The sequence below is a fragment of the Malaclemys terrapin genome, chromosome 3 (genome assembly GCF_027887155.1).
Source record: "Malaclemys terrapin pileata isolate rMalTer1 chromosome 3, rMalTer1.hap1, whole genome shotgun sequence".
Lineage (NCBI taxonomy): Eukaryota > Metazoa > Chordata > Testudines > Emydidae > Malaclemys > Malaclemys terrapin.
Window position 1 is genome coordinate 60946106 of NC_071507.1, and position 23717 is coordinate 60969822.

General features: G+C 41.9%; 1 protein-coding gene across 3 annotated transcripts in view; it reads left to right on the forward strand.

Moving 5' to 3' along the window:
- The window catches only part of BTBD9 (BTB domain containing 9), a 290271-nt gene that overhangs the window by 8425 nt on the left and 258129 nt on the right, over window positions 1-23717 (forward strand). For all 3 annotated transcript variants that reach the window (XM_054022242.1, XM_054022243.1, XM_054022241.1), the window contains exons 2-3: window positions 16632-16842; window positions 21097-21460. In XM_054022242.1, the coding sequence (XP_053878217.1) occupies window positions 16658-16842; window positions 21097-21460 (549 nt within the window). In that variant the 5' untranslated portion in view covers window positions 16632-16657. The remainder of the gene's footprint in view (window positions 1-16631; window positions 16843-21096; window positions 21461-23717) is intronic.

Consider the following 23717-nt stretch of genomic DNA (forward strand, 5'->3'; position numbering starts at 1 on the left):
GCTATCCCACAGAGCATCTTTTCCCATTCTGGCGCCATGGGTTGTGGGAAGGGGGCGTGGGTGCGGGGCATTCTGGGTCCTGTCCCAATGCCCCGTGATGCATCGCTTCGCATCCCAGAAATCCCTTTGTTTCCGTTCACCTTTGGCGCCATCTTTCAACGGTTTCTGTGCAGCGCGATCTGTGTGCGGGAAATAGAGCCCGAACTGCTGAGGCATATGCTGACTTATCTCGCCAGCACGTCATGTTTGGTTGTCGAACTATTCCTTAAGATCCAAAGTGAGAGTGAGGAGTCCGACGATGATATCAAGCCGCATAACGCGTACGACACGAAATTGCTTGTGGCATTCACGGACATGCTCAGCACCGTGGAACGCCGCTTTTGGGCTCGGGAAACAAGCACCGAGTGGTGGGATCACATCGTCTTGGAAGTCTGGGATGACGAGCAGTGGTTGCAGAACTTTCGGATGAGAAAAGCTTTCGGGTGGGACTGTGTGAGGAGCTCGCCCCCACCCTGCGGCGCAAGGACATGAGATTGAGAGCTGCCCTGCCAGTTGAGAAGCGGGTGGCTATTGCAATCTGGAAGTTGGCAACTCCAGACAGCTACCGGTCAGTCGCAAACCAGTTTGGAGTGGGAAAGTCGACCGTTGGAATCGTGTTGATGCAAGTTTGCAAGGCCATTAATTGCATCCTACTCAGAAGAACCGTGACTCTGGGTAACGTGCAGGAAATAGTGGATGGCTTTGCACAAATGGGGTTCCCTAACTGCGGAGGGGCGATAGATGGGACGCACATTCCTATTCTGGCACCACCCCACCTAGGATCAGAGTACGTTAATCGGAAGGGGTATTTCTCTATGGTTTTCCCAGGCGCTTGTGGATCACTGTGGGCATTTCATTGACATTAACTCAGGCTGGCCTGGAAAGGTGCATGACGCACGCATCTTTCGGAACACTTGGCTGTTCAGGAAGATGCAGGCCGGGACTTTTTTCCCAGAGCGGAAGATCACGGTAGGGGAAGTTGAAATGCCCATTGTGATCCTTGGAGATCCCGTTAATGCCCTGGCTCATGAAACCCTACACAGGGAGCCTTGACAGCAGCAAGGAACGGTTCAACTACAGGCTGAGCCGGTGCCGAATGACTGTGGAGTGTGCCTTTGGCCGTTTAAAGAGCCGCTGGCGATCTCTGTATAGGAAGCTGGACTTGGCCAAAAACAACATCCCTGCGGTTATATCCGCGTGCTGTGCCCTCCATAATATTTGTGAAGGGAGGGGTGAAAGCTTCACTCAGGCATGGACCTCTGAGGTTCAACACCTGGAGGCTGAATTTGCACAGCCAGAGAGCAGGGCTATTACATGGGCCCAGCGCGGGACTGCAAGGATTAGGGATGCCTTGAGGGAGCAATTTGAGGCTGAAAACCAGCAGTGATATCTGGTGCCCTGCACGGGAGTGAAGTACAGTAGTTCCAATCTTTAGGAATCAGTGTTTGCTAAGCAGACAAGCAGACTTGCAGTGCCTGTTTATTTCCTGGGCTAAGGAGTCTTTTACTTTATGCAATAATAAAGAATGTTTTCAAAGCCAAAGAATCCATTTATTGAAAAGAAAAAAAATATTTATTGAAAAGAAACAAGGGGGTGGAGTGGGGAACGGTACAATCACAGATTCACATATGTCCTGTCTGGTGTGCTGTGCAGTGAGTGCTGCACTTCAGGACAGCTATACTGCATGGTGATGGGGGTTGAGTGCAGAGGGTAAGGGTCGTGGTTTTCAGAGCTGGGTGGTGAAGATACTGGTGTTGGCGGCAGTGGATGGCGTGAAGAACACGGAAGTTGGGGAAAGTGGGTTGGAGGTGACAGTGGGGCACAATGGAAAGAGTTTTGGGACAAGGGCTGTTGGGGGGGGTTGGGGTTTGCGGTACTGCTCCTCTTTCTGCATGGCTACGAGCTCCTGGATAGTGTCTGCTTGGCGGTCCAGGATGCTTATGAGCCGATCCATGCTTTGCCGCCGGTGCGCTGCGTTTTCCTGCCGGATCCTGCTTTCCCTCTCCCTCCAGTCCTGTGCTTTCTCATTCTCTTTAATAGATTGCCGCCTCACTTCTTGCAACATGTCTTCTTTGCTTTTTCACAGTCTCTTCCTGAGTCTTTGCAGTCTCTGAGCAGGCGATAAGAGGGACGGCTGAGGTCTCAAGGTTGATGCTGCTGTATAGGCAAAATGCAACATTTAACAGAGGCAGCATTGTTTATACCAGACAGAGTAATGATTCCCCCCGCACTTAAGGAGTAGAAAACACACAGGGTCTACGCAATAGCATAATTTTCCCGTCCGAAACAGAGCACACATATCCCACGGGAACTTCAAAATGGTGAGTAAGGGGAACTGATTGTTTCAGGGCTGCACTGTCCTCTGGGTTTCTGTGCCTTGGGGAGAGCCAACCGCTTCAGGGAGCACCTACACTGAACACTGTCCCAACATTTTCCACAGGAGTTCGTCCTGGACGATATCTCACTGCTGAAGGTGACCTGGGAAGCAAGGGAGGGTCTTCTACTGCAATGCGGCTTCCGCCCTGGCCCATATGCAGCTTGCCTGTGTGCAGCAATGGTCCCCTCGCGGCACAGTGGCGCGGACACATTAGCCTGGCTGGGACAAGGACCACGGTGGCTCTCCAGATAAACCTGCGCAAGCGCATTGCACACGTTCTGGATGAGACATTCGAGGAGATTACCGAGGCCGATTATCGCGATGTGATGAACCACATCAATGGACTATTCCTCATATAGGCATGCATGCCTAACCCTCCTCTCCCAAAGAGCCCGCACCGAAAAAATTCCTTCCCGAAAAAAAAAAAAAAAAAAAACGCTTACTGGGAACCTGCTCTTCTGTTTGTCCTCCACCAAGTACCGGTACCAAGTACCAAGCCGCTGCGACTGGCTACCTTCCTCCTGGCTTGAGAAGAGCTCCTGGCTGCATGGCTCCAGGGATTCCGGGGTATCTCCATCCGTCCCACCACCATCACTCCCGTTTTCCTCCTCCTCCTCCTCCTCTTCCTCTACCCCCCCGCCACCAGCTCTGAAGTGTCCATGGTGGTGCTCGGAGTGGAGGTGGGGTCAACCCCAAGTATCGCATCCAGCTCTTTGTAGAATCGGTAGGTCGCGGGGGGAGCACCCGAGCAGCCGTTTGCGTCGCAGGCTTTGCGGTAGGCACTCCGCAGCTCCTTCACTTTAATCCTGCACTGCAGGGTGTCCCGGTCATGGCCCCTTTCCATCATGTCCTTTGATACCTTCCTGAAGGTATCGTAATTCCTATGGCTGGAGCGAAGCTGGGACTGTACAGCTTCCTCCCCCCAAACACCGATGAGGTCCAGCAACTCGCCATTGCTCCATGCTGGGGCTCACTTGGCGCATGGAGGCATGCTCACCTGGAAAGATTCGCTGATAGCACTCCACGCCACGCCGGGCTGAGCAAACAGGAAGGGGATTTTTAAAATTCCCGGGAAATGTAAAGGGTGGGTCACATGGTTGGTTACCTGAGGCCAGGGCAGTAGAGTTTGAACTGATGACCAGAGTGGCTAGAACAGGCATTGTGGGATACTGCCGAATAATTCTGGAGGCCATTCATAGCGCATTGGGCGGCCATACTGGCGCCACAGCGCTGCAGCGGCAGCGCAATATCGCTATTCCTCTCGGGGAGGTGGAGTACATGCAGCGCTGCAACCACAGCGATACAGTGCAGCAAATGCCTTGCCAGTGTGGACGGGGAGTGATTTACAGCACTAGGGGCAGCTTTACAGCGCTGTAACTCGCAAGTGTAGCCAAGGCCTTAGTCTGGACTCAGCCCTTGCCTTTCCCACAGCTCAGTTCCTTTGTCTCTTCAGGTACTTTCAGCAGTCTTTCTTTTCTTCTCCATTGCCTTCCTGCCCAAGTCCTGTTTGCCTAGCCTAAATAGAATTTACATAAGGCAGGAAGCCATTGTTTCTACTGGAAAAATACCAGCAGTGTCCAAGGTGGTACTTTGTACCAGGTGACATTATCACCTGACCTTGCAGCATCAATGCAACCATGAAACCAGGTTTATTTGCAATGTCCACAGGAAAGAATTCCTGGAAGATGGGAGAGCCATATCTTCAAAGAGTTTTTCTAATGGCCCATCAAAGCTGATTGCTTACTGTCTGGTGGGTGTCTGCAAGTATAACCACAGTTGTAATTGTTACATAGTCAATATTCCTAACTCCAGATACAGAAATGATTCATATATACAAATTGGATAATCACAGTCACTAAATCATAACCTTTCCAATGATATCTTACATGAGCCATCTTGCATAAAATATCTTAGTTATGCCATATTTATATCATACGCATATTTCTATAAATAATATGGAGCATCATGTCACGCATACCAACACAATATTTTTGTTATATTCATAGTAAGGTTTTCATACAGACTGCAGATGATACCAGTGATATCTTCTATAGTAGAGGGATAAGAGACATATCTCCTGTGGGGACCATTGTGTATTGTAAGTGATACAATAGGATTGTATTAGCATTCTAAGTCAAATGCTAATGAAGAGCTGGGAGAAACTTCAGAAGAAAACTAACAGAAAAAGTAAACAGCAGGGAGGGGGAGAATGGTACCTTTTTTGACGTAAACATCAAAGATCTGTTCTGGTATATTTGGGGGTGAAAAAATATACCCTGGTATCCTTCACCTACTAAGTAAACTGATAGTGAGTTTGCTTCATGAAAAGGGGATCTCAGCAAGGCTTGATTGAAAGTGCTGGAGAGTACTTTGGATGAGAGAAACTTCTTTAGACAGTTTCCTTAGGTTGAGATACAACGCTAACTTGTTAGTTTAGTCTTTACAATGTGTGTTATGATGTTTTATATGTAATCATTTGTTCCCACCACTCACACTGGTTTTTATCTGAATCTCTATTCTTTCTTAAATAAATATGCTTTTGGTTTATAATTGAACTCAAGTGTTGTGTGTGATACAGGAGCAGTGGTCTAAGGTAAAACTGGTAAACTGTGGTACACTGTACCTTTGGGATGAGATAATCTGGGATTTCTGTCAGTATTCAGTGATCAGGGGCTGGACACCACAAAGGTACACTTTGAAGGAACTTGGGGGCTAGGGTGAATCTATTGTCAACCTGCCAGGCAAAGACAGAGCTGGTGTAACCCAGAGAAGAGTGCTTGAGTGGCTGCCAGCCAACAGCCAGCTAACACAGACAAGGCTCCCTAGCACTGGAGGCAGTTGGTGACAAGGTGACTCACCGCCTTGAATACCCCAAGAAGCATCATATTTACCAACCACTGGGAATCAACTTTTCTGTAGGAATATAACTAAAAAGTGTGAATGCAAAGTTAGATCAGAAGTAATGATTTAAATCAAGGTTTCCTACTTGCTGGTTTAAGTAACAATTAAAATTGGGGGTTTAAATTTAATTTAAATCAGTCTATCCTGGTTACCAATACTCAGCCAGAGCACAATACATTTATTTTAGGACAAACACATTACTGAAAAAATATGTAGTAAAACAATCTACATGCTAGTTTACCAGGTGCTCTCCATCTTCCACATGGAAACACAGCAAGTTTTTCATTCCTTCAAACCCTTCCATCTGGATTTTGCTCTCTTGGTTACAACCTCATGTCAGTTTTTGAACCAAAATGAAGGAAATTTGTCAATTCAGGCTAGCCCTTTATATCACACGCTCATTCTTTGTTTCTGGGCCTCTTGAACTCAGTCTGAACCAGTATATGTGATTCACCCCAGGAGGTAGTACTTCTCTGAAGTTGTTTACCTGTTCCTGGGTCTACAGTATTTACTTACCACTGGTTTTAATTGCTGGAGCAAACTCTGTAACCTTCTACCCTGGAGCTAGAATGCAGTCCCTGGCTCTCAAAAATAGAGATTTCACTTATAAAGTGAATACAATACTTTCAAGATATGGCATGTGTCCATATCTGTCACATTCACTAATTGTCAAGCCACATGAAGCAATTTTGTCATTGCAGTAAAACTATGGTATAAACATTTGCTATGTAGTTAGACTACAGTAACAGAAAGTAGCTTTATGTTTGAAGAATTTAACAATGTTCTGTTTTGTGCTTCGTAAAACTTATTTGGTCTCTCAAACAGCAAAATACTTTGCCAGTAAAAATAGAACTCGCCCAAATCCTTCTCTCACTGACTCTTCGCCCCCAATTTTCACTTACTTAGACATAACTCCCTTTTCTAAGAAAAGGTGGTAGTAAGGGATGGGGGATAATTGAATTTAAGAAAAATCCTTGTTTGTAACACATAGAAAACTAAGTATAATCTGATAAAGACAAGATCACAGCCAGCATTCACTTCTCTGATTATAAATCAGACTTGGTTTAGACATAATTCTGTTTTGTGCTTTGGGGTTATTCAGTTTACTTGCTAATTGAGTTTTCTTAAACTTATCATCATTCACAAAGGACTTCATATATGGGCATCAATAAGCCAAAATTTAGTACTGAATTAATATTAACTTAAAAATATCCACAAATCCCTCATCTTCATGCCACTCCAAGAAGATGGCATGTAAGCAACCATTCTGTCTTACGGCTGGTCTACACTTACAGCTGTGTCTATACCACGCTATGTTGACGCAAGACGCTGTCCCGCTGACTTATCTTCTGCCTTTCGGGGAGATGGAGTACAGACGTTGCAGGAGAGCGCTGTGCCATCTACTTAGCTTGTCTTCCCCAGACCCACTAAATCAACACCACTGCATCGATTGCAGCACTGCTGATTTAGCCAGAAGTATAGACAAGTCCTTAGTAAAAGCAGCATTATTTTTCAGACATCTTCTATTGACTCTCTCTGCTGGTATTCTGAATAGGGAAAAAGGGATTTGTGATTGACCTTTTTTCTTGTTCCTGTTTGAGAGTTGTTTGGTGAAAATTCTGCAGATCATGATTTTGGTTTTGTGCATTGCATTCCTACTTCGTATTTCTGCTCAGCATAATTTATTCTGGGTAAATGCTCAAAAATGCTACATAGTTTGCTGAACTTTATTTAAGTTCTTTATTTTTTTCCCTTTTCCAGCCATGGCATAAACAGTACTAATACATTGTGTAACCAATACTTGACTTTATTTTTCACGGATCCTTAGATGAAAGAGGTATCCACCCAGAAATGTGTATGCCCTTTTTTTTTAGTATTGGAGGGGAAAAGTGATTGAGGGCATTTCTGGTTTAACAAATTGGTATTCGAAATTGTGTAGGTGATACAATATTGATATGTCCTTAAGTTTACTGAACAGAACAAAATTTTAGTTAAATGTCTGTGGAGTACCCACTACTATGGCATCTTGGTTGTTGAAGGTACAGTTAAACCAATCAAATCTTTGGAAGACCAGATGGAATAAATTGTAGGTCTATCATGATGTTTGTAAACAAGACCTTGTAATCTGATAGACCTTGCTTTTTGTGCTAAAGCTTGCTAACCTCAGGGAACGGCTACACAAGAGAGTTTACAGTGGTACAGCTGCACCATTGTAAGCTCTCTAATGTAACTGCTCTAAACCAACGGGAGAAAAGCTCTCCTGCTGACATAGTGCTGTACACACTGGGGCTTATGTCGCTTGGGTTGTGATTTATTTACCTTCCTGAGTGACATAAATTATGCTGACATAAGCTGTAGTGTAGACAAACTGCTAGTCTCTGGTGAACCACCAACACATGCAAGTTATAGTCTTAATGCCCTACCACTGTTCTTGGCAATAAAACTACAAGAACAATCAGAAAGAGCTATCCAGCAGATATTTCCCACCATGATGGGATACAGACAGGTGAACTCTTCCAGATCTCAGGCTATTTCAGGATTTATAGATCACCTTAAATTGCATCCAGAGTTAAGTATTTAGCAAGTGCAGAGCACCACTGTAATGGGTTTTTAGTAGTTTCACACATTTTTAAGGTAAACTACTTCCAAGTCACTTCAAAGATAACCTGAATTAAAGCCATTCCAGTAATCTAGCCTAAAAGTTATAAAAACATAGATCACTATAGATTTTGTGTCCAAGGGGAGAGGCCACCATTGCCTAACCAACCTTGGATAAAAAACTGATGCTATGAATGAATGCCACTTTGTGGGAATCCCAAAGTAGCAATTGAAAGAGTATGAATTCTAAACAGATACCAGGGCCAGAAATACATATTCTGCCCTCATCCACCCATTTCTCCTTTTCATGTTTATTCCTATTAACACGTTTGATTCATTAGTATCTTTGTTAATTTACTTTTGGAGTTTGGCACCAAAGAAGTGTACATTTGAGTATTGTGTGCAAGTTGGTGGTGGTATAATTGCTAATGTTTCTTGCTTTCATTCAGTGGCCATAAACAGATAGTGAACAACAGAATCTTGCATATGAGAACCAGTGAAAAGAAGGAATAATTACAATTGCTAAGTACGTCCATCTGTCTCCTATGAAAGAAGAAAGCATGAACACATCAAAAGGCAGTTCCACTATTGCTTGCGTAGTACTATAGATGATCCAGAAAAATTGTATACACCAAATTAAAAAGAATAGTAAGAGGACCAAAAAATGCTATCATGGTTAAACAGAGTAAAAGAAACAGAGGTAAACAGGCATCCTTTAAAAATTGGAAGTCAAATCCTAATGAGGAAAATAAAAAGGAGCATAAACTCTGGCTAGGCAAGTGTAAACGTATAATTAGGCAGGCCAAAAAAAGAATTTGAAGAGCAACTCGCAAATATTCAAAAACTAACAGGAACATTTTTTTCTATAAGTACATCAGAAGCAACATGCCTGCCAAACAACCAGTGGGGCCACTGGACAGTCGAGGTGCTAAAGGAGCACTCAAGGAAGACAAGGCCATTGCATAGAAGCTAAGTTAATTCTTTGCATCAGTTTTCACTGCAGAGAATATGAGAGAGATTCCCACACTTGAGCCATTTTTTTTTAGGTGACAAATCTGAGGAAGTGTACCAGATTGAGGTGTCAGTAGAGGTGGTTTTGGAACAAATTGATAAATTAAACATTAATAAGTCACCAGGACCACATGGTGTTCACCCAAGGGTTATAAAGGAATTCAGATATGAAATTGCAGAGTTACTAGCTGTGGTATGTAACCCTTTGCTTAACTTAGCCTCTGTATAAGATGAACTGGAGGGCTAATATAAATCTGATTTTTAAAAAAGGTTCCAGAGGCAATCTTGGCATTTACAGATTGGTAAACCTAACTTCAGTACCAGGCAAACTGGTTGAAAATATAGTAAACAGAATGATCAGACACATGGATGAGCATGATTTGTTGGAGAAGATTCAACTCGACTTTTGTAAAGGGAAATCATGCCTCACCAAGCTATTAGAATTCTTTGACAGTGTCAACAAACATGTGGCCAAGGGTGACCCAGTGGATATAGTATAGTTGGACTTTCAGAAAGCCTTTGAACAAGGTCCCTTACCGGAGGCTCTTAAGCAAAGTAAGCAGTCATGGAATAAATGGGGGAAGGTCTTCTTATGGTTCATTAACTGGTTAAGAGACAGGAAATAAAGGGAAGGAATAAATGGTGAGTTTTCAGAATGGAGAGAGGTAAATAGCAGTGTTCCCTAGGGATATGTCGTGGGATCAGTGCTGTTCAACGTTCATAAATGATCTGAAAAAAGGAGTAAACAGTGAGGTAGCAAAATTTGCTGATGATACAAAATTACTCAAGATAGTTAAGTCCAAAGCAAAAGAGTGAAGAGTTACAAAGGGATCTCCCAAAACTGGGTGACTGGGCAACAAAATAGCAGATGAATTTCAATGTTGATAAATTCAAAGTAATGCACACTGGAAAACATAATCCCAACTATACATACAAAGTGATGGGATCTAAATTAGCTATTACCACTCAAGAAAGAGATCTTGGAGTCATTCTGGTTAATTCTTTGAAAACATCCGCTCAGTGTGCAGCAGCAGTCAATAAAGCTAACAGGGTCAGGAACCATTAGGAAAGGGATAGATGATAAGACAGTAAATATCATAACGCCATTGTATAAATCTATGGTATGCCCACACGTTGAATACTGCGTACAATTCTGGTCGTCCCGTCCCAAAGATATATTAGAATTGGAAAAAGGTACATAGTAGGGCAACAAAAATTATTAGGGTTATGGAACAGCTTCCGTATGATGAGATATTAAAAAGACTGAGACTGTTCAGCTTGGAAAAGAGATGACTGGGGGCAGCAGTGGGTGGTGGTGGTGATGATGGGGGGATATGATAGAGGTCTATGAAATTGTGAACGGTGTGGAGAAAGTGAATAAGGAAGTGTTGTTTAGCCTTTTATATAACAGAAGAATCAGAGGTCACCATTAATAGGCAGCAGGCATAAAACAAATAAAAGGACGTTCACACTGTGCACAGTCAACCTGTGGAACTTGTTGCCAGGGAGTATTGTGAAGGCCAAAACTATAACTAGATTCAAAGGAGAATTAGGTAAGTTCATGGAGGATAGGTCCATCAGTGGCTATTAGCCAAGATGGTCAGGGATGCAACCTCATGCTCTGGATGTTCCTCAGCCTCTGACTGGCAGATGCTGGGAGTGGATGGACAGGGAATGGATCACTTGATGATTGTCCTGTTCTATTCATTCTCTTTGAAGTATCTGACACTGGCCATGGTAGGAAGAGAGGATACTTTGCTAGATGGACCATTGGTCTAACCAGTATGATCATTCTTATGTTCTTAGTTTCCAAAGCAATTCTGAATATCAAATTAAAAGTGTGCTGACCGATACAGCTTGTGCCTGAAACTGCTTTGGGTACTCTTGTAGCTGTTGTGCAAGTGGTAAGATTGCAAAATTGCATACGAGTCATCCTTGGTAGTAACATCACCTAAGACTGTTAGTTTTGATGGCTGTAATGCAAAGCTGAATCATCTTGAGAAAAATTTTAGCGTTGTAAGGTGGCCTGTATATCACCTTGATATCTAGATTAATTTAATACTAAGGTGTATTCAAATTCATTTTCAAGGGTGAATCACTTCCTGCGCTGCATCTTAAAATTAAAAAGTATGGGCACACACCGTCACTGACCCTGCCTGGATTTATATGTAATGAAGTAACAGCAGGGCAGAGATCAGCCAATATAGCGTCATAGGCAACTTCCTGCAATGTCTCTGCAATGCAGGCATGATCAGGCAGTGCCATTTATGATTAAATAATATCTGTACTTGGCCTAATTCCAAACAGATTATTCACTGAATGTGACCAGAACCTCTATTTCAAACCAGCTTTAGTATCTTACAGTGCCCTACTCGAGCTTGAAAGGTAAATTCTAAACCCCCAACACTTGATCTATATCAAGTTATCAGTCATCTCAATCCTTTGTTGCTACAGAATTTGAAAAGCTCCCACACCAGTAGCCAATCCATTTCTTGGAACTCTACATCTCCAGCAATCAGCATAGTTGTAATCCATACTCTTGACTAGCACAACATTGTGCCTTTCAGAGGGCAAATCCCATCTATTGGCTAAATGGCGAAGCCTCCCAGAAATGTTTCCCAAACCAGATTATACCTATCATCCTATACACCCGTGATACTCAGACTTCAGTCATTCAGGAGCCAAATTAGCAGTCAGTATTACCCAAAAGAGCCACAGTAGTGTGAATTCACCATTGCATTTACTATAGTACTATATATTCATATTTAAACAGTATGATGGGAAATATTTAGTTCGTTTTTATATATAAAATTCTCACAGCAAAATGACCAAGTATTATTTTATCAACTGTAATTGGTTAATAACATAGCAAAAGCATCCTGATTGGTTAATAACTTGGATTGGATAATAATTAAATTGCACACTGTTTTAATATGTGCTAAACATTGCTGCAGGAGACACATTAAAAGGCCACTTGCGGATCGTGAGTCTCAGTCTGAGTATCACTGCTATACATTGATTCTTGGGGGAATACAAACTACCACTTGCTAATCCAGAGGCTTTTCACCTATTTTGACTTGAGATGAAGGCTATTCGTCTTTAACCCACTCAGTTACCAGTGTAGGCAGCATCTACAGCTGTTGGAAATAAAGTTAGTGTACAGCCAGATGAATCTTTTCTGTCAACTTGATTTCAAACACACCTAGAAAAATTAACCCATTGTGTTTGTTTGGTCACATCCCTCCACACACTCATCTCAAAAGGAAAGAAGGATGTAATAGAGTGTAGGGCAGATAAATGGAAGTAAACAGATTAGGGAAAAAAAGCTAATATCCTGCTGCACCATAAACTGCCATTTATGAACCTCCTAGCTTCCGATGATGATGAGAAAGTAGCAGGAAGATCTATACCAGTTCTGGTGAGATTCGTCTGGCTCTACTCTTAAGAGTAATAATTCAAATGAACAGCAGGGACTCCTTGAAATGTAGGATGTGGAAATCCTGATGGGTATATAGATTCTAGATCTGCCACCATTATAATTAGGGCTGTCAAGCGATTTAAAAAATAATCACGATTAATCGCACTGTTAAACAATAATAGAATATCCTTTAAATATTTTTGGATGTTTTTTACATTTTCAAATATATTGATTTCAGTTACAACACAGAACACAAAGAGTACAGGACTCACTTTATTTTTTATTACAAATATTTGTGCTGTAAAAAAAACAAAAAAATATTTTTCAATTCACTTCATACAAGTACTGTAATGAAATCTCTTTATCATGAAAGTTGAACTTACACATATAGAATAATGTACAAAAAATAACTGCATTCAAAAATAAAACAATGTAAAACTTTAGAGCCTACAAGTCCACTCAATTCTAATTTTTGTTCAGCTAGTCACCCAGACAAACAAGTTTGTTTACATTTCCGGGAGATAATGCTGCCTACTTCTAGTTTACAATGTCACCTGAAAGCGAGAACAGGCATTCGCATTTCATTGTGGTACCCGGTATCTCAAGATATTCACGTGCCAGATGCGCTAAAGATTCACATGTCCCTTCATGCTTCAACCATCATTCCAGAGGACATATGTCCATGCAGATGACGGGTTCTGCTCAATAACGATCCAAAGCAGTGCAGACTGACGCATGTTCACTTTCATCATCTGAGTCAGATGTCACCAGCAGAAGGTTGATTTTCTTTTTTGGTGGTTCAGGTTCTTTCGTTTCCACATCGGAGTGTTGCTCTTTAAGACTTCTGAAAGCATGCTCCACACCTCGTCCCTCTCAGATTTTGGAAGGCACTTCAGATTCTTAACCCTTGGGTTGAGTGCTGCAGCTATCTTTAGAAATCTCACATTGGTACCTTCTTTGCATTTTGTCAAATCTGCAGTGAAAGTGTTCTTAAAATGAACAACATGTGCTGGGTCATCATCCAAGACTGCTATAACCTGAATTACATGGCAGAATGCAGGTAAAACAGGCAGGAGACATACTATTCTTCTTTCCTTCCCCTCTCCCCTGTCCCCCCCCCCCCCAGGAGCTCAGTCAAAATTTAATTAACACATTATTTTTTTTAACGAGTGTCATCAGCATGGAAGCCTGTCCTCTAGAATGGTGCTGAAGCATGAAGGGACATATGAATGTTTAGCATATCTGGCATGTAAATGCCTTGCAATGCTGGCTACAAAAGTGCCATGCGAATGCTTGTTCTCACTTTCAGGTGACATTGTAAATAAGAAGCCGGCAGCATTATCTCCTGTAAATTTAAACGATCTTGTTTGTCTTAGCAATTGGCTGAACAAGAGTGGCCTTGTAGGCTCTAAAGTTTTACATTGTTTTTCTGAGTGCAGTTATGTAACCAAAAAAAAAAGAGATTGCACTACAGTACTTGTATGAGGTGAATTGAAAAATACTATTTCTTTTGTTTCTAATGTTTACAGTGCAAGTATTTGTAATAAAAATACAAAGTGAGACTGTACACTTTGTATTCTGTGTTGTAATTGAAATCAATATATTTTAAAATGTAGAAAAACATCCAAAAATATTTAATAAATTTCAATTGGTATTCTGTTGTCTAACAGTGTGATTAAAACTAGATTAATCGTTATTAATTTTTTTGAGTAAATTGCGTGAGTTAACTGCGATTAATTGACAGCCCTAATTATAATTTATATATTTTTATTTGTTCTTTTGGTGAGAAGGTTTTACATGATAAAATGCATCTGATTTTTCCTAAAGACTAATTTGTCTACAAAGTTTCAGCAGATATAGGTATGTTAATTGATACTATGGTAAAGTCTACTATATAGAAAATAGTTTTTTGTGTGTTTGATTTATTATTCTTGAAAGTACCACGGCCTCTTAGATGTATCATGGAGGGGACCTATAGGATCACACATTTAAGTAAAGGATCGGAATCCCAAATTCATCATTTGCATAAGTGGGTGCGATTTGTTTGGCTTCAGTGGAGTTGTTTCAGCTTATACTAGCAGTGAGTTTGACCAAGAATGTCTACCTAATTTAAGTACTAGTCAGAATGGAGAGACCTGGGTTCTGTTTCCCTCACTACCCTGACCTGTTGCACCAGTCACCTCTTCTCTCTTCTTCTTTGTCCTCTCTGACCTTTTCTGTCTTGTCTATATTTAAGCTTTTGGGTGCAGGTGACTCTTTCTTTGTACAGTATCTACCACAGTGAGGCCCTGTTCTCAGAGCTTCTAGATGGTGCTGAAATAGAAATATTATTATTTAAACTCGATTGTATTTTTCGTTGTGCACACTTACTAGTATGTGCACATAAAGCATACAAAGCTAGGCGAATGCAATGAAATAGTATGAAATGTATGCAGTATGTGAATTTAATTACTTCTAATATTTCTGCCTTCATGGAGGATTGCACACATACCCAATTTAACATTTTAAATAAAGCTGGTTACTAGAGCACAAAAAGTGTCTGAAAATATTTTTGAAGTGTAAAATCTGCATTATTAATGTCAGACAGTTGAACTGACTTTCTTTTAAAAGTGCACTGCAATGTAAGAATAAATACTTAAACCCCAATAGTTTGCATTGCATGTCCCCAGAAGCTGGACTGCACAGAAATAAACTTTAACTACTTTTAAAATTTCCTTGTCCCCTCTGTAAAATCATTTTAGTACTTCCTGGTTCACAGAAGGTATCCCAGAATATATCAATCTGTGTTATCACAAATATTGCGGCTTGTGTTTTGGTGCCGCTTTCTTGGATACATTCAGCGAACAAGGACATTCCAAAAGGATATCAAAGAGGGAAAATAACTTAAAAAAAATTAGTCAAAAATTTCTGAACTGAATGCCTCCTGAAGCCTGATGGTTGAGGACACTCAACACACAAATCTAATAAGTTTTGCTCCCCCACGTTTTTTGGGGAAGTTATAGGAGACTAACAGTCGAGGCTTAGAATGGAATGGCCATTACCGCCTTAATTTATGGTATAATATTGAAATTTCCTATAATAATGTTAATGAAGTCAAGGACATATCACCCTTTATGACTATCTGCATGTTCAGTTTAAGCTTGTGGATTTCCAGAGGTAAAGTATATGGCCAGAGAATCAAGTGGGGTAGGTTTCTGGTCTGTTAGGTGAGAAGAAATTATTCAGAGGTATATTTTCTGTTTAAATGTAGACAGAATGTTATTTTTCTCCCCAAGTGATATTTGAAGTTTAAGGAATGCTATTTCAAATTATACACCACATGGGTACACAAACTGAGTGAAATAAATAGCTAAACCATATGCCTTGTAAATGCCATTTCTCCCCTCAAGAGATCTTTTAGACTCTGCAATTGAAGAGCAGGTCTTTTTTCTCATAAAGCCTCTTCAGTCTGAAAATACACTTAGTGGAGAAGGCTTCCCAGTGGAGTCCTCTAAGTCTTTCAAGGATTTACTGGAATCTCTGCCTGCTAGAACTTTGCTATCGGAACAGTCTTCATATGGTAGTCATTAAGAATCACTAATTATTTCAGTTCTAGAAAGTTAATCTAGTTCCAGTCAGAATATGTCATGAACACCCATAATCTGGCTAATTACTGATGAAAACACTTTAGCATAGATTTCAGTATACCTCTACCCCGATATAACGTGACCTGATATAACACAAATTCGGATATAACGTGGTAAAGCAGTGCTCTTTGGGGGCGAGGCTGCGCACTCCAGTGGATCAAAGCAAGTTCAATATAACCCGATTTCACCTATAACGTGGTAAGATTTTTTGGCTCCCGAGGACAGTGTTATATCAAGGTAGAGGTGTATTTAGACTAAGCCTGTTTACTCAGATAATGATTTCTCTCTCTTTGGTCAGTCAACTAATTTTAATATATAGAGAGTTTTGTCTTTTGTGAATCATTTAGAAGTGCAGAAGCTTTACAGCCCATTCAGTTACTTTGATTTGATTGATGGCATCTTGTTGATTTAGAACAGATGCATTGGCAGAATAAAAGTATGGTGGAGATATCTGAAATCAAACTGAAATATAATTTTTGAAGCAAGTTGGGTGGGTTTCCATTGTAACTGATTTAGCAAAATCCTCACTAAATAATTGTTATCCCTTGTAATTGTCTAAATTCCATCTATATTAGCTTTTTTGTAATTGTAACTTGTTCTCTGAGGTAGTTTCAGTATCCAGTTTTAAAAATGCTTATAGTTCTTTTTTTTCTTCCTATAGGCTGTCAATACCATCACTTCATCAAGATGAGTAATAGTCACCCACTCCGTCCTTACACAGCTGTGGGGGAAATTGACCATGTTCACATTTTGTCAGAGAATGTTGGCGGTCTGATGAATGGGGAGGAGTATAGTGATGTTACCTTTATTGTAGAAAAGAAACGTTTTCCTGCACATAGAGTGATTCTGGCTGCTAGATGTCATTATTTCAGGTGATGTATTTCTTCTTGTCCAGCTTACAGGAAACTTTGTGTATGAAATATACCCTGGGAAGTTCAGAGAAATACTCCCATAATCCGCTATTTACTGAACATGACCTTTCTTGTGTGAATGCTTCCCAGTGCATCAAAGCATTGTGGCCAACTGTAAAAAGCTGGAAAATACCATGACATCATAATGTTTTTGACTTTCATTAAATTGAGCTCTCAATTTACAGATTAAAAAGAAATAAACTTCAGAACACAAATGGGATGATGTAAATATGATGTTAGTTTCCTCTGTAAAGTAAAAGTGTAAATACAGGTAATGTGCTTGAATCATAGGACTGGAAGGGACCTCAAGAGGTCATCTAGTCCAGTCCGCTGCACTCATGGCAGGACTAAGTATTATCTAGACCATCCCTGATGGGTATTTGTCTAATATGCTCTTAAAAATCTCCAATGATGGTGGTTCCACAACCTCCTTAGCCAATTTATTCCAGTGTTTAACCACCCTGACAGGTAGGAAATTTTTCCTAATGACCAACCCTAAACCTCCCTTGCTGCAATTTAAGCCCATTGCTTCTTGTCCTCTCCTCAGAGGTTAAGAAGAACAATTTTTCTCCCTCCTCCTTGTAATAACTTTATGTATTTGAAAACTGTTATCATGTTCCCTCTCAATCTTCTCTTTTCCAGACTAAACAAACCCAATTTTTTCAATCTTCCCTCATAGGTCATATTTTCTAGACCTTTAATCATTTTTGTTGCTCTTCTCTGGACTTTCTCCAATTTATCCACATCTTTCCTGAAATGTGCACCCAGAACTATACACAGTACTCCAGTTGAGATCTAATTAGCATGGAGTAGAAGAATTAGTTCTGGTGTCATGCTGTAACAATTCTGGTTCTGGCGGGACCCAACTGAGAGAGTCAATTCAGGACAAATTGCTTAAAGCAGGGCAGTTACAGCCCAAGGCTGGGGTTTCTGTGCACACCAAGGTACACCAAACCAGCCAAACAGAGAAGAGTTTGGTTTTACCCCACTGGTTAACCACAAGTCACACAAGCAATTCCCTTAGACACTCCAGTTTCCCAGTATCACCACCAGTGCCACTCATTATGGGGACAAATGGTATGAAAACCAATACCCCAGTAAAAGAAAAGAGGTTCTCTCAATCCCAAAGGACCAAGCCCCACACCCAGGTCAATATACAAATCAGATCTTGCCCACAAATAACGCTGTTGCCAATCCTTTAGAATCTAAAATCTAAAGGTTTATTCATAAAAGGAAAAAGATATAGATGAGAGCTAGAATTGGTTAAATGGAATCAATTACATACAGTAATGGCGAAGTTCTTGGTTCAGACTTGTAGCAATGATGGAATAAGCTGCAGGTTCAAATCAAGTCTCTGGAGTACATCTCTGGGTCATCAGTCCTTTGTGTAGAGCTTCCGTTTGTAGCAAAGTCCCTCCAGAGGTGAGAAGCAGGATTGAAGACAAGATGGAGGAGCTGCAGCAACTTTTTATAGTCTCTTGCTATGTGATCTCTGCTTTTTGTCCCAAAGACAAGCTGTCCATCACATGGCATGGAAAACCTCAGAGTTCTGTCAATAGGCATGTCCCTCCATACCTTGCTGAGTCACAAGCTGTGTCTGCCTTCTTTCAATGGGTCAGTTGTATAGCTGATGGTCCTTAATGGGTCATCAAGCAGGCTAGGCAGAGCTGACACCAACTTGTCGGGGTGGGGGGAGGTCACCCAGAAGCATAGCATAAGTTTGAAATACAGGCAGTATAGAGCCAATGTTCATAACTTCAACTACAAAATGATGCACATATACAGATAGCATAATTATAACCAGCCAGTCATAACCTTCCCATGGACACCTCACACGACAACCTTTGTACAATATTTGCTGCAAATATATAACAGTGGTTACCACAGTGATCTATACAGTTACAGATTTTGTCAATAACGTCACACATGCTTACAACACTCCTGCTAATACATCCTATAATGATGTTTGCTTTTTTTACAAAAGTGTTACACTGCTGATTCGTATTTAGCTTGTGGTCCACTATGAGCCCCAGACCTGTTTCCGCAGTACTCCTTTCTAGGCAGTCATGTGCCATTTTGTATACAACTTATTTATTAAAAATGTTTAGTTTTAGCCTGTCTTGCTGAAATTGTTCATTTAAAAGGCTCTGTGTGCTGCAATATGACCTAGGAAAATACTGCATGTTTTAAAAATTGGGTTGAAACTCATGACTCATTTTAACACAGCAGATCTACTTCCCATTCTTAAACTGTACATGGTAAAATTTCAAGATAATTCTTCTCTCATATGAATGCCAGAGAGGCTAGTGATTAAACTAAGATGTATGTGTACAGAGTGCACAAATTACCTATCATCTAGAGCAGGGGTCTCAAACTCAAATGATCACTAGGGCCGCATGAGGACTAGTGCATTGGCCCGAGGGCCGCATCACTGACACCCACCCCTTGCTGCCCCCGCCCCCATTCCACCCCTTCCATGAGGCCCCACCCCTGCCCCCATTCCAACCCCTTCCCCGAAGTCCTCACCCCAACTCTGCCCCCTCTCTGCCCCCAGGTGGTGCAGGAGGGGTGCGGGGTGTGATGGAGGCGCAGGGCAGGGAGTTGAGGTGCAGGTGGTGTGTAGGGTATGGCGGGAACTCAGGGCAGGGAATTGGGGTGTGGGGTGCAGGAGGGATGAGTGGTGCAGCAAGGAGTTGGGGTGCGGGAGGGTGTGGGATGTGGTAGGGGCTCCAGACAGGGGGTTAGGGTGCAAGAGGAGTGCGGGGTGTGTTTGGGAGCTCAGGGCAGGGAGTTGAGGTGCAGGAGGTGTGCAGCAGGGGGCTCAGGGCAGGGAATTGGGGTGTGGGGTGCGGCAGGGGGTCTGGGTGCAGGGTGCGGCAGGGGGCTCAGGGCAGGGAGTTGGGGTGCAGGAGAAGTGAGAGGTGCAGCAGGGGATTTGGGGTGCAGGGTGTGGCAGGGGGCTCAGGGCAGGGAGTTGGGGTGCAGGAGAGGTGAGAGGTGCAGCAGGGGGTTGGGGTGCAGGGTGTGGCAGGGGGCTCCGGACAGGGGGTTGGGGTGCAGGGTGCAGGTTCTGGCCTGGTGCCGCTTACCTAGAGCAACTCCAGGGTGGCAGCACCTCACTGAAGAGAGAGGCTCAGGACTAGGGCAGAAGGGCAGCCTGTCCTGGCCCTAGTGAAGAGGGACACTAGGACCTGCTGGAAGCCGGCAACCTGCAGAGCAGAGCTGATTCAATGTGTGCTGCAGGCTTCTGAGTCACCTTGTGCTGCAGGCTCCCGGGCAGTGAGGAGGCAGCAAGTGGGTGCTGGGAGACACTCCGGCGGGGGGGGGCGCATGGGGGTGGCAGGTGCCCCAAACATTGGGGAGCAGCGCACGGGGAGCTTAACAGGCACAGAAAATAACTCGGGGGGCATGGGTGAGGGGAGTTTGGCAGCGACAGGAAGTAAGGGGGGCGGGCGTGGGGAGCTCCACGGGCCGCAGGGAAGAGCTCTGTGGGCTGCGTGTTTAAGACCCCTGATCTGGAGAAAACATATTGCAAACTTTTTGATTCTTCACAAGTCTCATCACCTAGGACTCCAAGACTGTCCTATGCTACAGTTAATGGCTAGAGCAAGGAAATGGGCATTTACACTCCTGGGTTCTGTTGCCAGTTCTGCTATTCTTTCATGATATGAGCGTCAGCAAGTCATTTCACCTGTCTGTACTTCTGCTTCCCCAACTTGCAGTGGGGCTGTGCAGATGTCACTAAGGATATAATTTGGTCTGAAAGTTCATTATTGCTGGTGGTGATATGTAAGTAGAAAGGGAACCTAACTTAACTGTCAGATACCAGGCTAAATTTTCAGAGCTGAAATTAAAAAACAAAACAAAAAACCTCACATCCCATTCTTTTTACCTGTAAACTGACTAAACTTGATGTAGAATAATTGAGATAATGATGAAGAGACCCCACAGTGCTACTCCTACGTAGACACTATCAGAGTAGAGCTGAATTTTAAGCTGTCCACATAGCTTCCATTTCAAATTTTCAAAACGATTCTTTTTCATTTTATGTGGCCTCTTCTGAGGAGTCATTGCAAATATATCTTCATTTATTCTTTCACCTGGCGTTTGGTTGCACTCTAGGCCGCTTGATTTATTTACTTTACTGTTTAAATATATATAATAAGGCACCCATTATTAGGGTGCAAGTTTCTCACATTTTCTTTCTGTTTCTAGAGCATTATTATATGGTGGAATGAGAGAATCTCAGCCTGAAGCAGAAATCCCTCTTCAGGATACCACTGCAGAAGCATTTACAATGCTGCTGAAATATATATACACAGGCCGTGCTACATTAAGAGATGAGAAGGAAGAGGTACTCCTGGATTTCCTGAGCCTGGCTCACAAATATGGATTCCCAGAATTGGAGGATTCCACCTCTGAGTATCTTTGCACCATACTTAATATTCAGAATGTTTGTATGACCTTTGATGTTGCCAGTCTCTACTCACTCCCTAAACTGACTTGTATGTGCTGTATGTTTATGGATAGAAATGCTCAAGAGGTGCTCTCCAGTGAAGGCTTTCTGTCACTTTCTAAGGTGAGTCTTTGTAAGTTCTTTTAGACATGTTGGTTGTGGTCTATAAAAAATACTATGATAAAATGCTAATAGTGGTCTGAAACGAAGAAAAGAGAAGTATAGGCCAAGTAATAGGAAACTTTAATAGTAAGGTCAGTTAGCAGTGAAATTGCATTGCTGGAGTTACTCAAGTCAAGATGAGTTGAATAACTAATACTTTGTAGTATTCTATAAACATTGTGGTAATAAAGAGAACCTAAAGATCATTCCTAAATGTAATATCTATTGAGCTAGTCAACTGCGACCAATTACAAAAGTTAAACATGACTCTTAACAGGACATTGTCAAGGGTAGGAGCAAAATATTTACCTTCTTTTCTTATGTATGTTTTCTTACATATTTGTAAAGTCTGCACTGTCCGTTAAACAGTATAGTCTGGCATTTGAAGCCTGGCCAAAGTGTACGCAGTAAAGGTTTGGAGGAGGGAGTTGCAAAGCTGGCATAAAACTCCAGTTTATGTTCATTCTCCTGATCCTAGGGCTCCTACATGAAGGATCATTCTCCCAGCATAAGTTGGAGCAACCTTTGGGCTGCTGCAATTTACACCAGCTGCTAACTGTCCCAACGGGCTGAAACCACAATTGTGGATCAGTGCAGTGTAGGGGTATTCTAGTTATGTCCCATTCTCTGGTCACACACCCTACATTGTACTAGAGGTAGTATATGAATGTGCATAGGAATCTCTGTGGTAGCTGTGTGCCACTGGAGTTCTCCCATGCGCTAGTTCTCCCATGCTTGAACCTTCTGGGCTGGATACATCAATGGTACAGTGCCAAGTGGCTACACTGCACCAGAGGATTTAGTCCTAGATGTGGTTTTTTTGTTTTTTTGTTTTTTTTTTAAAGCACTAAATGCTCCCATATTGTTTCATTTGCCTCAAAACTCAGTATCGGTAACCCAGAACTCAAACCAGGGTGCATGTGAAATAGCAGAATTTTTTTTGTAAGAATGCAAATTTCAGTTTCAAGCTTTCAATGAGTGGTTATAAAGGGATATTAAAACGTGTATGAAAAATATTTCAAGTCCATTTTACTGTAAAAAAATACACTGATGTTTTTGGCAGGTTTAATGAGAACATCTATTCTATGAATAGGGACCAGAGACTTTACAGAGCTAACTAACTCGGTATCTGGTTATAGAGGAAATTATAATTGCTCCCCCACCCTTTTGACACTGAAGTCCTCACTGTTCACTACTTGATGCCAGATATAATATGTCAACTAAGAATGCATTGGAGATAACATCAGTGTAGAATGGAACAAACAGCAGACTCCTTGACCAGGAAACATGCTACCTCCTTTACAGTAGCTGGAGTTTGTGGGAAAACCAGTGCTGCAGGAGGACTTCCTTGTTCTAAGGCTCATTCCTACTTGTACTGTCTGCAAAGTGAAAATGCAAAAAGTTGTTCAATTCTGGTTGATTTCATTTTGCAATCAGTGCGTGTTTGTGCTTCTGTCCAGGAGATAGAGCTATGTGAATTTTTTGTGCAGCTCGGCCCCAAAAAAGAAAGGAGGGAAAGAGCTTGGAGTGGGTGATATAAAACCTGCATCTAATTTTCACACCAGTGATCATATAGCTAAGTTCAAAGGTGTGCTACCAAAATTTTACGTTAGCAGCCCACTATACTGCCAAATCCAAAAATCACCTTTATTTACTCCTTGACCCATCAGCACTGAGAGTTTAAAGTACATTGGGATACAATTAATTTGAGAGGCTTGACACACTTACACACTCTAAGCCTTGTTCTGGTGGTGGTGGTACAATCATAACCTATTCTGTAAGTAGAAAATCTAGAATTCTTGCATAAGTGATTAAAATGAGTAAAAGCAAGTAAGCTATAACTGAATACAATACTCAAAATAAAAACCGAAAGGCCAGGGAGGTTGCTCAGTAAGAATATCATAGTGAGACAGTAGTGGTTTCGCCTCTGACCAAGAAGGTTAGGATTCAAGTATGAGGACTTTGCCTTCTACTTTGCTCTGACAGTGCAGGGCATTCACTCCTTTGGGGATGTTGCTCTGTTAGAGGTGCCATCTGCTGGATAGGCATTAAACCAAGGTCCTGACCAAAATTCCTTTTCTCAGTAAAATACTTTTTAATGCCCTGGCTACATCTGAGCTAGTTAATGGCTATAATGTTTGTCTACAGAGTCACTGTCCCACTAGTATAATCAAGTTTTGAAAGAGCTTTTATAGTTTTACCAGTTAAAGATCTGTTC